This window comes from Gallus gallus, chromosome 1 (genome assembly GCF_016699485.2).
Source record: "Gallus gallus isolate bGalGal1 chromosome 1, bGalGal1.mat.broiler.GRCg7b, whole genome shotgun sequence".
NCBI lineage: Eukaryota > Metazoa > Chordata > Aves > Galliformes > Phasianidae > Gallus > Gallus gallus.
In genome coordinates this window covers 14,939,850-14,955,116 of record NC_052532.1, presented here as the reverse complement: position 1 = coordinate 14,955,116, position 15,267 = coordinate 14,939,850, and the positions used below count along the sequence as shown (strand labels likewise).

The window sequence follows — 15,267 nt, the reverse complement described above, 5'->3', positions numbered from 1 at the left end:
CGGGGCCCGGACCCTCGCGGCAGTCGCTGCGGCTCGGGGTCTCCCGCCCGAGTTCCGAAAGGGACCCCTCCGCGCCCGCCCCGTCCGGACCCGGCCTCCTCCACCGTTCCCTGGAGGCGACGCAGCCCCGCAGGCCGCCGGCCCTCCGTCAACGCCCACAGCGGGGCGGAAGCCCTCTCCCCGTCGTCCTCACTCCCTCCTGCGCAGCCGGGAGGCCTCGGTCGCTCTGGGCCCGTCCCCGTCCCCGTCCCCCCGTCCCCCCGTCCCCCCCCCCCCATGGCAGCCCAGCCCTCGCAACCTCCTCGGCTTCAGGGCCTGATGGCGGCGGGCGGCTCTGGAAGGGGTGAGGAGCGCGGCCCCGCCCGAGCGAGCGGGCCGGAGCAGGCAGGCAGGCAGCAGACCCGCCCTTCCCACCGGCGCTGAGGCAGTGAAGGGGGCGGCGGGGCGGGGCGGGCTGCCGGCAGGATGTGGGCCGGGACGGAGCTGAGCGGCGCGGTAGGAGCACGGAGCGGAGGTGGTGCCACGGTTACCGCCTCTGAGGAAGGTTCCAACCAGCCTGTGCTCGTCCTGGTAATCCCTCAGCCCCACCCCCATAGGGCTCCCAGTGGTAACTGGGTGGGGTCAGGTGTAGCGGCAGGCCCCTCCTCTGCTGGAGCGTGCGGGCATCTATCTACACGCTGAGAACGGTTAAAATCAACACCTTCGTTTTACATTCAGGCAGTGGTTAGACGCAGTGTGCTGTAGGAGCCCACCGCTCCATGTCTTGAGCTTGTTAGATCAAGGCCTTGACTTCGCTGCCTGATCCACCCACAGGTTTTTGCCATTCAAGTGAAGTGCTGCCCCGTGGAAGCATCATGCTGCAGGGGAGGGTCAGGTTGGCTATCAGGAGAGGGTTCTTCACTAACAGTATCTACCAAACAAGTTTCAGACAATGTCCAGCAACCTTGTTTGGACCTCATGAGTAAAACCACATTCCTTCAGAAAGTTCTTTTTCTGCCCTGTGTTGGGTGCAGTGTTTTTCATCAGCATTGCAAGGTTCCAAGCATGGTACGCCCATGCATTGCTACTGGAACAGGTTACCCAAGGAGGCTGTGGATGCCCCATCCCTGGCAGCATTCAAGGCCAGGCTGGATGTGGCTCTGGGCAGCCTGGTCTGGTGGCTGGCAACCGTGCACATAGCAGGGGGGTGAAACTAGGTGGTCATTGTGGTCCTTTTCAACCCAGGCCATTCTATGATTCCTCAGCCATCTTAGCCACTTGCAACGCCCTTTATTTCTCCCAAATAACCCTCCCCTCAACTCTTTTCCCTGTTGTTCCCAGTCTGGCTACATCTATACCTGTATTCAGTATTTCTGATACCATTACTTAGCTTATCTTGACCTTGTGTGGTATTGCTGAGGTAGTGACATGGTTATTGGGCGCCATTAACCCTGCAAGTTCCCAGTCCCAAATGGACTTCCAAACTCTTTGGTTATTTCTGTCGTTCAGCTGTTTTTCATGCAACGCCTACCTAACCACCAGTGAAATCCAGCCACCCCTCCCAGGGCTATCTGCAGCTTTTTTTAGCTTCTCATGCTGTTTCACGTCACATCCAGCAATTTCACCCTGAGCAATCAGCTCAGCTGATTTGCCTGCAGCTCCAACAGGTACCTGTCTGCTTGGGAAGGGGTTACCTGGTCTAGCTGGGCATGACCAGCCTTCTTGACACAACTATCAGAGCTGCTTTTGGGAATTCTGTCCCCTCCAAAAATTACATCAGAAAGATGTAGTTTAAATAGCATGAGGAGTAGCAATTTGTTACTCTAATCCATGGGAAGTAAAATGGTTAGGGGAGTTACTGCATAAGCAGTTTTCAGCAGAGCTGACTGCAGCTGCTCTCAATCTGAAATTGTTTGCACCTATATTTCCCAGGTCTGTGGCTTCGGGATTGTGCCTGTGTGTTAACCTTTTCCCAGTTGCTGCCAAGCAATGTCTGGATGAAAGGTTACATTCCAAATAATTGTTTATCCATAGCAAATATTGGAGGGTAATACAACCAGCCACTTCAATCTAATCTACACTGTGGAAGCAGCCCAGGTTTTAAGAAGCATTTCTAGCATGTTTTCATAAACATGTAATCAAACGCATAGATAAAACACAACCTCTTAATATATTCTAGTTATTACATTTTAGCTATTGGCCTACTGCCATTATACTTTATTGAAGCTATTAAAATGTTATTAAAGACTTTCTCTCCCTTAACCCAGAGCAGTTTCCTTTTCTGAGCTGCGTGCTAGCACTGCAGACTGCTCTCCAGTAGGCTAGCTGCATACTGACAGGACTAAACTTGCACATCCACACTGCCAGGAAGTCTGAGTCTACGCTGGCACTCCAGGAGCTCCACAAGATCTCCGAAAGGCTCCCTCTGTAGTGACTGCTGTGCACCTCAACTGCTGCTGCTGCTGAGCATTCTCACCAACGTGGAATGAGGGCTGAGGTAGCTGAGGAGAATAATAATGGAGTAACTTTTTGAAAATTGAAAATTAGTTAGAAAATGGAAGACCTGGTGATGCTACAAATACTTTAACTAAGGAAGGAATATATCTGCTGGCTTTAAACTGGTACAGTTTTCCCATGTTCAAACGGCTTATAAGAAATATAACTGCACTCTAGAGCAAAACTGGAAGTTAAGTAATTAATTGCCATGGGGATATCTTTAACATGTATCGTAAACAGTGTAGGCTGTTTAAAGTATGGCTTTGAGACTCAAATTTTGCAGTTTATCCTGTGTCAAAGCAGTGAAGTGTGTTGAGATGCAGACAAAGTGACAGGAGGAAGGAGGTGTACGAATTAACTGACAGCCATTCATTTCACCACATAACAGGATGCTAAACTTCCATTGACTTTTATGGTAGTTAATTGGCCAGATCAAGCACTCCTTAATTACTAGCAATATTAACTGCATCTTAGGTCTTGTACTTCAGGCAGAAATCTCTATGATTGATATCACACAGGCACAACAACTGCTGCCTTCAAAATCATCAAGCATTCAGTTCCTAAATAGGTCAAGGTATTTCAAGTCCTCTAAAATACCATTTCCCCACTACTAAAAAAAAACAAACCAAAAAAAAAAAGCCTTGCTTTTGCGTTTTTGATTACAATGAATCTTTTTTTTCTCTCTGTTCCATGTGGCGACTGATTTGCTCTACCATAAAATCTTAAGTAAATGCTAACACAGGACCTAGTTAGTACCCTAAAGAATCCCTTTCTTATGCAAGTCAGTTTTGTAGTTTTTAATTTTGATGCAGAAGACTCGAGGTGTTTTCAGAACTGAGTACTGCACTATAGTTGGATGGACTGGAAATACAACCCATATCAGAGATCTATAAACTTCACTGTCCTAAACAGCAAACTAGACTTGCTGACTTGGGTCACGCTTTTCTGACTCATTTGTATACCTAAAACAGAACATATTCTCTATGAAAAATAAGTAAGTCTTTTTTGTCACTGCATGAAAAATAACTGCAGGACTGTAGATATCTGAACAACAGATATGGGGAATGGCATCAAAAGCAACACCCCCTTCCCCAGGTTGTCACACTGTACACTGTAATAAACAAATGACAATTGGATACAAAAGCAAGTAATTTATTTAGAAAATTCAGAACCATTCACTTGTATATGCACAGAAGTACCAGTTAAAAAACCTAAGCAATTTCTTCTATCAATTTCTATGTAAACATAGGAAAGGAAACAAATTATTTGATTACAAATAATTGTACTGCACAGGCTTGTGAAATTTCCCTTGCAGAACAAATGCAGCTGGTGTGCAATGTTATTGTCTTGTTCTGACTTTCACTGTTTTCCTCCTGTACAAAGATCCAAAGTGAAACAGCTGTCATGCTTTGATAAGCAACATGCCTGCAGAAAGGATGCAAGAGTCCTACTGAGAGAATCTATCAGCTTTTCTTTGGCCTACAAAGTTCAGGTTTGGTAGATTACTGCATTTTAATCTTTCATAGGATTATTATATAGTAGATAACCAATACTGTATTTGGTTACACTGAACTTTCAAGTCTTGTAGTCTAGATCCATCTAGGTCTGTACTTAAACTCTCTTCATTTTACTCTCTCCTCCCTCCTGTCATCTTATATGTATTACAGGTTTCTTTCATTATATTAATGGTAGAATTTTTCTGAGTTATAGATTTAGAAGATTTTAGATCGCAAAAGGAACATCTCATTTAAGAGGGGACAGTGCCGGACTTCAAAGTCTCACAGTCTTTAAGCTGGAAAATTCTACTAAAATTTAAAAGCACATCATATGTCTTTTGTCAGTTAAAGCAAATATTTCTATAATTGCTCCCTTTGTATTCTTTTGGTCATACATTTTTATTATTATTTATGAGTAGTCCTAATTTTAGGGAATTCCACTATAAAAAGGCCTTAGTTTTGCTTACTGCTGTAAGCAACTGTCTGGTGAAAAATAAATTAAACCACTGCAGTCACAGTCACATAATAGCCAATCCTCTGTACAGTAATGCATTGTAAATAGAATTACACGTTTGTGGAATGTGGAATATTTCTTTTGTTAAATATGCCAATGTAAAAACACGAAAAATATAAACTATCAGCCTGACCTCAGTATTAAGCTGTACTGAAAATATTTTCACTGTGTTATGGATTTAATCAGTAAAAGCCCAAGTAGCAATATGTCAGCAATTGTGAAGTACGAGTTTACATACAACTGAAATGCTTTCAGCTACACACACCATAATGATGACCCAGGTAATCTAGAACTGCTGAGGTACTTGACAAAATGTTGAAAACTTTCTTTTCTTGTTTTGAAGTTATCCGTTCCATCATGTACATTAAGTGGTGGTGAAAACATGTAAAAGGAGTTCCATGCTCAAGAGCAATGTCAACCCAATCCTGGATGCACTTCAGAGGTGTTTCTTCGTATCCTGCAAACATAGCCGGATTTGCTAAGAGTCCTCTAGCCACCATTACACCTTCAAATTGCAAATTAAAGCAGTGAGTTACATTATAGTTAAATTTAACATCACATCTTTTTTATAGCACCTACTTCATAGCATCCATGATAACAAGTAATGGGAGAACAATAGGGCTAAGTATGATATCAAAGACATCACTTTAACAGCCCTGGCCCCTGAGTACCTACACCATCTGTCAACTCATTTAACGTGTTGACATAACCTTCCAGAAATTCTGATGCAAAACACACAAAAAAGAAGCCTTTCTTTTCTACTTTTTAAATAGCAGTTCAATAGTATTCTGTTTTTATTTGCTACACACATGTAAGCCCATTCTTTAACATATAATTATGATGTAAAGACACAAGAGTAGTAAAATGCTGAAGTTATTTTTAGCACAACTCAGCTGATTCACTGACCTGGAATCATTCTTCCATTAACAGCTCAAGTCTCAATGATAGAGATCTCATGGCTCCTAGTCTACAGAAAATGTCTGCTTTCTGCAAAGCCACTGCATTTGCAACTATATTCCCAAACTGTCAGATAAATCCAGCCAAGCTTTATTGAAGTATTTCTGTGAAAAAGTGATTGTTTACCTGCACTGTCAACATATAACCTGTCACATTGAGTCTCTTCCTACAAAATATACAAAATAGGATGACCAAAAATGAAAAAAAATTCAGGATTGTGTAAGACAAAAAAAAAATACGCAGTTTCTGGTTTGTACTTACTGTATCTTATACCATCATATGATAATTTGGTGTTTTATACTTTGTTGTTCAAGAAAGTCAGGCTACAAGAACATTCTTTCATGTTATGTATTTTCTTCCTGCTTTTTATTTGGGGTGAAAGCCACTGTGGCAGCATGGCAGTTTGATGCAAATAGTTCTTGTTGTTTTTTTTAAACACCAACAATGTTAATAGAAACCTGCCACGTGAACTCTTCTTATGACATTAACTACTGTTCTCTGTCCTGTTACACTCTAGCTGTAAGACTCAAAGTATGCAGATTCAGATGACTTCTTCAAGATATATGTTGAACTTCAATGTTGGCTTGAAACCACAGACAGTTGCAGGAATCTACTGTAACCAAACAACTGCAGGGCAATTTTTCACTTCCATATTTTACCACAATAAAGGTAAGGTAAATAGACAGATAAGAGTGCAGTGCTTCACCACGTACTTGAAGCAAACTATCTTAATTGTTAAATATCTGGCTTGTTTATCTTTCTTCCTCTGTATTCTTACTATAAGAAATCCGTTATCCTTTGCAGGAAGTAGAGGATTTCAAGTCAAAATCTACAGTTGTATAATACAGCTCTGTATTATAATAATGTATTATAATAATACAGCTCTGTAAACAGAATGGATTCCTGAAGGTCCCCCCTCAACTCCATCACTAACTCCACTACTGAGTGATGAAAGCATAATTAAGCAAAGAGCTTTTGTAGTTTGCCTTGCAAATCTATTTGAGACTTTGAATAACAGTGCTCTGGTTCTCTGATAATTACAAGAGATTGAATTTATGAGCTTATTAAGCATCTAAAATACCATCCTTTGTCTCCTCAGAGAAAAAGATGCAAACAATGTCCTACTTATAGCTAAAATAAATACTCAGAAATTTAATTTGTAACTTTACTTAGAAAGTAGGATACGTTTAATCTTACCATCTGCTCCTGTCAGGTGATGAACATTTTCAGCATCTTTTAATGTTTTAATGTCTCCATTAGCCACAACAGGTATGTGTATGCTTTCTTTAATTACTTTAATTGCATCATAATGTACTGGCTGATGTCTTTCTTCTATATTTCTCCCATGTACTGTAATCCATGAAACTCCAGTTGCTTCAGCTTTTTTACACAGGTCTACTGTTTTTTTTAAGTCTTCATGTATCCTAAAATTCCAAGGAATTAAAGCATTAGCTAGCAAGCTACCTCAACTGTATAAAACTGTATAAAATCCCTCTGAGAAGAGGAGCCACCAGAGATTTCTATAAATACTTGTAAAAAAACCCACTACTGTGGGAAGGTAAACATATATTTAATAAAGATGTATAATGTATTGAAATCACTATTTATCATTTCCCAATTACGTACCATCTCTGTGTGGTGAATTTTATAGAGATTAAGCAGGGTTGCCCAAGATTCTACATTAATTGTCATTACTTTGCATAACTGTGAAAAAAAAATCCAATTTAAAACAGCTCTCCTTTTCTGAGGGACTGCAAACAGCTGAAACTTAACCAACAATATGCACCATGCGCTGTGAAGGTAAATAGTGGATTAAATGTTAGAAAGTAAAATAGATCTACAGTTTATACAAGTCCAGAAAGTGATGTAGGGAAGGAGAACACGTTCTTACAGCAGCTGTGTGGACTGGTTCCCAGATTTGTTATCCTGTCTTTCATAGGCAACAGCAGCTTACAAGTAAGTGCACATGATTATAGACTACATATTACTTTTATTTCATGGACTTCTAAACCTTAAACTTGTACTATCGTGTCTTCTGGATTGCAATAAAATTCTGGCAGCCACTCTGATATCTGAGCAAGCAGTCAAAGAGTGTGCTGGTTCTACCATCTGAGGCTGGGACTGCCTGCCCCAGGTACACTCACCACCTGGAGTCAGACATCTCAACAGTCATCACATTTAAGGAACTTATAATGATTTGTAATATTGCATTAATTGCATATATTGTAGTGTAACTATTACACAAACATATTTCTTTAGAAAAACATTACAAGGATTTTTCCATGTACTGCAAATAGTATGTTAGACATACCTTATTTTAATAGATACTGAAAACCGAGGATTGTCGATCTGATTCCGTACATGTCTCACCATATCTCGAACCAGCTCCGGTTTATTTATTAAGCAAGCACCATAACCTTCTGCCATTGCCCATCTTTGAAAGAAAAAAATAACATTTGTATTCTACAGCTGAAAAATGCAGATCAATTTCAGTTAAATGTATCAGTTTCTTTATAGCCTTTAGAATGTATGGCTGAGTAAGCAGAGATAATAATGGCTGTAGTTTGATCATGCTTGTGGTGTGACACCAGCTTTTAGATCCTGGTTCAGTTTCTGCTTTGCTATTAACATTTTGGACAAGTAACTAATCTATTCCAGTTCAATTTTCTATCCACAAAACAGGCTTACAAGGAAGATAAACATTTAATTAACAATGGTTTAGATTGTACATAGAAGAAATAGTTTGATATTTCTCCTTCTGTTGGGTCATGGGTTTCTTTTGAACAGAAAATTACTTTGTGTTGGAAAGGAACACATTGGAAATAGAATAAGAATCTGATTTCAGTAATATTATCTTTTCCTTCAAATGACAACAATTACTTATGATTGGCAGGAGATAACCTTTGCTTTTACTGAACAGCAGCACTCTTTTCTTTAAAGAGTTTTTCTTATACAGGCAGATACGCACAGCTCTACTATATTGAAATCAATATGCACAAGATTTGGAAGTCTCCGATGTCTCCAGAACTGTTTTCTCAAATACCGTAATTTTAAGTCAAGATAACTAATTAGAATAGACAAATTAAGTACGTGCACCGTAATATTATCTCCTGCTGTCCTGCATTTATTTTTGAGAGATTTACTTAGAAAAAGACTGCCTGACAAATGTATAATAAATGGTTCTCAATTGAATCAGTTAGTGAGAATCCTCCTTTGTGCATTATTATTTTGCCAAGACAAGATCGTTAAACGATCACTAATTCACTGTATTTCCAAGCCTAATAAAAGATGGAGGGAATTCTGTTCAGCACTTCATGAGTAATATAATCTGTACAATTACATTTTAGGGACTGTTCTTCACTTGCATAAGTCTGAGACATCAGGGACATGGCTCATTATTTTGGGAACTGCCACGTTATTTCTCAAGACATCCTCCAAATTATTTGCAGCAAAGTTCTTCTGAAAAGTCAAATGCTACAGCTGCCAGATCATAGAGATGGACACTTCACTTCTGAGCCGACCCTCAGTATCTCAGAAATGAAAAGAGGCAAGTCAGCAAAGACACCTGGTCTTCCCATGGTGACCATGGGCATCTCAGAACATTCAGAACAGCATCTTACCACATACATGTTTTGGTCTGATAGGTTAAAAAGCTATTTCAATCTCAAAGTCTTTTTTTTTTTTTTAATTAAGACAGAAACGACCCTGAAAATGAAGGCTTTTCATCCTTTATTCTCAAATTACTTCAATCATACTTAACCATTTTTTTCAAATCTTTACCTCTGAGGACAGCCACAGTTTAGGTCTACTCCGTCTGCGAAAGGACAGACGAGAAGGGCAGCATCACATAAAACTTGTGCTTCTTTAGCAGCAAACTGAACGATCAATGGATTATCACCTACTCCAATGAAAAGATATTTAGAGGTTGAAAACAAGAAAAAAAATATCTAATTCTTGAATGTTTCATTACTTAAATGTGTTTAACTTTCTTAAAAATATCAATAAATACCTATTTGTTTACAATTGTCAAAATCAATAGCTTGTTTAAGAGCAGCACTCTTAATTCAGACTATTCACAAAGTAGTAATGGTAAAAGAATGACTTCAGTTATTGTTCCTTTATAGCGTACGTTGGTCTTGGATCCAGAACACTTAAACATTAAAACCAAATTGAATAAAAACATCACTAGTGCCACTGTACCTCCAACATAAACAATCTGTCTGTTCTATATTGGGTTATTTCCCCCATTACACCACCATTATTAAAATAAAATCTTAAAGGTCAGGCTGCACTGTCACATAATCTCACCAGTTGCTGTACTGAACTCCAATAAGTATGTACAGAACCAAATATGCTCAATGACTCCACTTCCGATAGTGATTTTTTCAGCTATTTTACAGGGTGGTACCACAGGAAGGCTGTAGGGGAGGAGTCCCAGGTGGCTGTTAATGTGAGGTTGGATACCACCTTGAGAGACAATTAAGCCACAGGAAGGAACTGGGTGTTCCTTCCCTTAATTTGACTCATGTTTCAGCCCTTCCCGCAAGAGCCCAAAACAATGCCCTAGAAATCATCAGGTCACAGGAGGGGGCCCGGTACCAGCTTTGATTAGGCTGGTGTCTGGGGTCTCAATCCATCCTGGAATTGGAGCCATCTACAAACAGGGGCTGAGGGACTTCACTTCTCACTGCTGTATCCTTTCTTTATTCTGTGCTACGCACCCCCCTTGTCAACATGCTTGATGTGGGACCAGGACTGGTGGTCCCCTTTTCTTTCTTTAAGTTGTTAAGTAACCCAAAACTTACTTGAATTTCCTACAAAAATGCACGGCTTAAACAGACAGAATTGCAGGAGAGCCAATGCATGCAGGATAACTGTTTTATGAATATCTCCTATTACAGTTGATGTTTTTTCCTCTTATGCACAGACCTTGAGTGTTGTTTCACCTTGATCTAACCAGAGGGATTTGCAAATCCAGACACCCCTCCCTTTCCAGGCAGGATATGATATAGGAACACTGTCATAACTGACTACAACACTGCCAGAGCCTTGCCAGGGGCCTCCTCATGCTATGCCATTGCCTATAGGTCGATGCAAACTTTCTCATCGCTCACCACTGCGCTACATAAACTCTCCAACTCTTTCTTTTGACTATAGCTGTAGCTGTGAGAAGTCTTTCTTCTCTATATAGGATTTTAACAATTATTTATTTTTAACTTACTGAAATAAATCTGCTGTTTATATGAAAATCTTTATGAAACCAGAACAATGTGCTGAAAAAGTATGATTACTTTCTTGTCTTACTGAGAACACCTAATCTGATGATGCCTACAGTGCATTGGATAATTTCTGGAGCTGCTAAGTATTTCCTGCCAAAGAGAATTACACTTCAAACATGATCTGTTCCACAGTTGTATCAGGCTGCTTACAGACTGCTGTGTTTTGCTATAGCTGTGTATGACACACAATTATTAACAAAGATTTCTAGTGTTCTTGTTTCTGACTAATGTAGTCATTTATGGTGAAAAAAACAGCAACTCTTATAACAGCAACAATGAAGGAAGAAAAGATGTCTTACAGGAATATATTATTAAGCAAACCAAAGGTAGGCTCTAAGAGAAAAAGAAAAAAAAAGAGAGAGAATTTGGCTTTGTGAAGTAGGACACAGATGTAAGGCACAGATCACGCTGATATACCAAAAAATCCAGAGTCAGTAAAAGATGTTAAAGAACCAGAAAACTGAGTGTACTACTGAGGCAGCTTCCAGTAGCTGCCAACTCTCCTTAACCCAGGTCCTCTTTTGCTTCAATGCCAACATGGCTGGGTTTTGTCCAGTATGCAGAGCTGGAATGAGAACACATAGGCAGAGGCAGCTTTCACAGATTTTTCTCTAGTGGGAAACCAAAGTGTCAGTGCTCCTCAAAGTGGGTCTGGTGAACTATTTGTGATCTACTAAGCCCCTGCAGAGAGCCAGATGGCCATTTGGAACAGGCTCTCCTCTTTGACACCCACTGCATTACATTAGAGGCATCTAAAAATATATCAGTATTAGCAGTTACTTTCCAAATAAACTATTGCTGCAGCTAAGAGGGATGGGGAACAGGGTAAGAAAAATATCTGAGCACCAGTGGAAAGGGAAGAGCCAACAAATGCACACAGCACGTGTACTTCTGGTACTGAACAGACCATAAGTGCTTCTGAAGATTTCCCTGTCTTAGTGGAAATTACAGAGTTCTTGAAATAATGGAGCTGAAGTCAGAGAGGGCAGCAGTATCCTCTCAGCTAAGAAACTTCTATAAGTTACCTAACACTCTAGCATGCCCCCAAAAATCCCTTTTGTATTTTCAAAGTGTCCATATAGACAGTGCTCTAGCTGAAGAAATTTATATTGATACGGCTAATACACTGGAATAATCCCAGGATCCTTGTTTTTCAGCTGAGTATTAAGTAATAAAAATGCTCAATCAAATCATAATTAAATTCTCAGCAGCAGACACAGGGAATATCTACCACTACTAGAGAAATACACAACAAAGAAATGTCAGTGCCAAAAAAAACCCAAAGAGTAAAAATTGCAATTGCAGGCTCCAAACCTACTGTGCTCATTGGAGTAAAAAATGCCCAGAAAATTATACAAATCAATATTCAAATTTTACAATCAGTTGTGGAGCTATTTGTCATGAGCATAAATGCTAATAATGTAAATACTGTTATGCTGGCAAAGCTGTTAGAGGCAGAATGGTTTTGGAGACTGTAAAATTAAGGCCAGCATGAAAGAGATGAGTAGAGAAAAGATAGTATTCACAATACTAGAACACTTCATCCTGCGCTCCTTGTTAACAGGCAACAAGGTTACAGCAAACAGTGAGAAGAATCTCCTCCTTCCCCATCCCATTATCTGCCAAAAGACACTACAAAGCCAATCTGTAGAACTTTACAGGACACTGTGAAGATCAAAAGTATAAACAGATGCAAGAGGTGGAACAGTGGCTCCGTGGACCTCTGAGCCGTACATATCAGTTATGTTCTTTTTGGTTTATTTTGAACAGCAAAAAAATATTCAACCTTTCTTCCAAGTTGCACTCCATTAATAAGAGTCTATCTGCACTTTCCAACGTGATTCTTCCCTACAAATGACCTGCTGTATTCAAATAATGCATGAAATCACAAATTATACTTCTACTACTATTACATATACACTCACAAAACCACTGACTCAGTGGTATGAACAGATGGAATCATTACCCTCTGTAGATCCTACAGGCCAAACTTAGTAGCACGTTAGCAGTGCTTTCTCCATTCCTCTAGTTGTAGCCCATGCTTATGTGTTCCTTCTTCCACTTCTCTCCTACAACCACTTCATGCCAGCTGATCTGTATCTGTACTGTTATCTCTTCCCACATACTTATAGTCAGACTTTTGGGTGGTGCTGTGTGTAGCCAGAAGTTGGACTCACTGATCCTTATGGGTCCCTTCTAACTTGGGATATTTTATGATTTTATTCTCTACTACTTTTCTCCCTTACCTAGCCAGGACTCAGTATAGCTCCTTATATATATATATATATTTTTTTTTTTCCATCTGCTCTGGTTACATTTCTATACCATGTCCGAAACCTGGCTTCCCCTTACAAACCCTGGCTATGCTTCTATTTCCCAGACTCTTCTTGTTCCTTTTATCAGTCTTCTGACATCTCAAGGAGCCCTCCTTCCATTTTCCACACTTGCTAATTTAAAATTCTTTTTCTCTTATTAATCTCTGTATTAGATGTCTGATCTATTCATTTTTTTCTCCCCTTTACCAACCTTCTTATTTTTGTTAGAAACCAGAAAATATTATCGGATAATAGGTTAAGCATACATCTCTGATATGTACAAGAAAACGTAATTGCTGGCAGAAGAACCTTATGATCCTCATGAGCGGACAGAAGGCTAACCGTATCCTTGCATCAAGATCCCCTGCATCAAGAGAAGTGTGACCAGCAGGTTGAGGGAAGTGATTCTGCCCCTGTACTCTACTCTTGTGAGAACCCACCTAGAGTGGTGTCCACCTAGACTGGAGCAGCTCCTTCCCAACACAAGAAGGACATGGAATTATTGGAGCAGGTCCAGAAGAGCGCCACAAAGATGATCAGAGGGCTGGAGCACCTCCTTGACAAGGACAGGCTGAGAGAGCTGGGGCTCTTCAGCCCGGAGAAGAGATTTATAGAGGCCTTCCAGTACCTAAGGGGGCCTACAGGAAAGCTGGGGAGGGACTTTTTAGAAGGGCACGTAGTGACAGGATGAGGGTACATTTAGACTAGACATTAGGAAGAAATTCTTTACTATCAGGGTGGTGACACACTGGAACAGGTTGCCCAGTGAGGTTGTGAATGTCCCCTCCCTGGAAGCATTCAAGGCCAGGCTGGAGGGGCTTTGAGCAACCTGCTCTAGAAGAAGGTGTCCCTGTCTGTAGCAAGGGGGCTGGAACTAGATGATCTTAAAGGTCCCTTCCAATGCAAACCATTCTATGATTCTATGATCTTCATTTACTGGGTCTGGCTGGGATGGAGGTAATTTTATTTACAGCAGTCTCTATGGTGCTGTGTTTTGAATTTTGTGGCAAAAAACAATGCAGATAACACAACAATGCTTCAGCTTTTGCTGAACAGTGATGGCAGTGTCAAAACTAGTTTTTTATCTCTGTCTGCCCCCCAGCAAATAGGCTGGGGGTGGGCAAGGAACTGGGAGTGGACAGATCTAAAACTGGCCAAAGGAATATTCTATACCATGTAACGCCATGTTAAGCAATAAAACTGCAGTGTGAGGGAAGATGAAAGTAGACTGGTGTATGGAAATGGTGTAACCTGTTTCAATGCATTACCACGAGAAGAAATTTCTCCTACTATTCAACCTGAACTCTCCCTGGCACAACTTCAGGTCGCTCCCTCTTATCCTGCTGCTGTTACATGGAAGCAGAGGCCGACTCCTACCTCACCGAAACCTCCTTTCAGGCAATTGCAGAGAGCAATAAGGCCTCCCCTGAGCCTCCTCTTCTCCAGACTGACCCATCCCGGCTCCCTCAGCCGCTCCCCATCACACCTGTGCTCCACACCCCTCACAGCTCCGCTGCCCTTCTCTGGACACACGCCATGGCCTCCATGTCTTTCTTGTAGTGAGGGGCCCACAACTGAACACAGCACTCGAGGTACAGCCTCAACAGTGCTGAGTACCGAGGGATGATCACCTACCTGTCCTGCTGGCTGCATTATTTCTAATACAAGCCAGGATGCCGTTGGTACATAAAACATTCCAAGAAGGCAGAAGTGTATTTAACAGAATTACCTCTGTTTGTTGTGAACTCGCTGTCCCTGGCTTTGGCTGACCTCACGAAGTCGGCCGCCACAACCATGGGGGTGTAGCACAGATCGCAGCCGTACCGCCGGACCAGGGTGCGGAACGCCAGCCTGCGGGACAGGGACACCACGGGCACACAGAGCGGACCTTACGAGCCGCTCTGAAGCGCCGCTCTTATACGCAGCGCTGAGGGGATGTGTAAATATAACCGTAAGACAAACGTGTCCGCGTCTATCGCGCCCTTAAACGACCCCAGGAGAAGGCGTCCGCCCGCGTTCCCGCCACGCCACCCGCCCCACAGCACGCACTCTGCGGCGCTCCGCCAGCAGTTACTCACTTGGAGTAGCGAACCATCGGGGCACATATCTTCACGACGTGCCCAGCCCGAAACAGACCCACCGGGTCCCTCCCCGGACATTGTTCGCGTTCTGCGACGTCCCCGCTCATGTATAACGAACTCTCCCCTCACCGCCCCGCCATGTCCCGCCCC

The 15,267-nt window shown here is 41.6% G+C and overlaps 2 protein-coding genes, 2 long non-coding RNA genes and 1 other non-coding gene across 11 annotated transcripts in view; 3 read left to right on the top strand and 2 right to left on the bottom strand.

The window, feature by feature from the left end:
- BCAP29 (B-cell receptor associated protein 29) overlaps positions 1-590 on the bottom strand; it is a 23,489-nt gene extending 22,899 nt beyond the window's left edge. The window contains exon 1 of one of the 3 annotated variants that reach the window (XM_040680800.2): positions 531-590. The gene's annotated coding sequence lies outside the window, so the exon portion shown is untranslated. Of the gene's footprint in view, positions 1-90; positions 229-298; positions 427-530 lie in introns of those variants that run through there. The other 2 variants (NM_001097645.2, XM_046930457.1) reach the window with 2 other exon arrangements.
- Positions 1-4,593, top strand: part of LOC121108759 — a 5,760-nt gene extending 1,167 nt beyond the window's left edge. The window contains exons 1-3 of one of the 4 annotated variants that reach the window (XR_005843424.2): positions 193-570; positions 2,247-2,476; positions 3,859-4,593. This is a non-coding gene — a long non-coding RNA (uncharacterized LOC121108759). Of the gene's footprint in view, positions 1-192; positions 2,477-3,858 lie in introns of those variants that run through there. The other 3 variants (XR_005843420.2, XR_005843421.2, XR_005843418.2) reach the window with 3 other exon arrangements.
- On the top strand, positions 447-592 carry MIR2126 (microRNA 2126). The gene has a single exon (NR_035330.1). It is a non-coding gene; the product is annotated as a microRNA 2126 (primary transcript).
- On the bottom strand, positions 3,612-15,267 carry DUS4L (dihydrouridine synthase 4 like). 2 transcript variants are annotated; one of them, XM_001231914.7, is made up of 6 exons: positions 15,115-15,267; positions 14,766-14,887; positions 9,223-9,340; positions 7,754-7,876; positions 6,640-6,866; positions 3,612-4,990 (listed from the first exon to the last, which is right to left on the bottom strand). In XM_001231914.7, the coding sequence occupies exons 1-6, from the start codon at positions 15,222-15,224 to the stop codon at positions 4,737-4,739; spliced, it is 954 nt and encodes a 317-aa protein (XP_001231915.3). In that variant the 5' UTR covers positions 15,225-15,267; the 3' UTR covers positions 3,612-4,736. The 2 variants fall into 2 exon arrangements, with proteins under 2 accessions (XP_001231915.3, XP_015131276.1); XM_015275790.4 differs by having other exon boundaries at positions 3,612-4,942.
- On the top strand, positions 4,878-9,229 carry LOC112533028. The gene is made up of 3 exons (XR_005843427.1): positions 4,878-5,012; positions 5,960-6,111; positions 8,790-9,229. It is a non-coding gene; the product is annotated as an uncharacterized LOC112533028 (long non-coding RNA).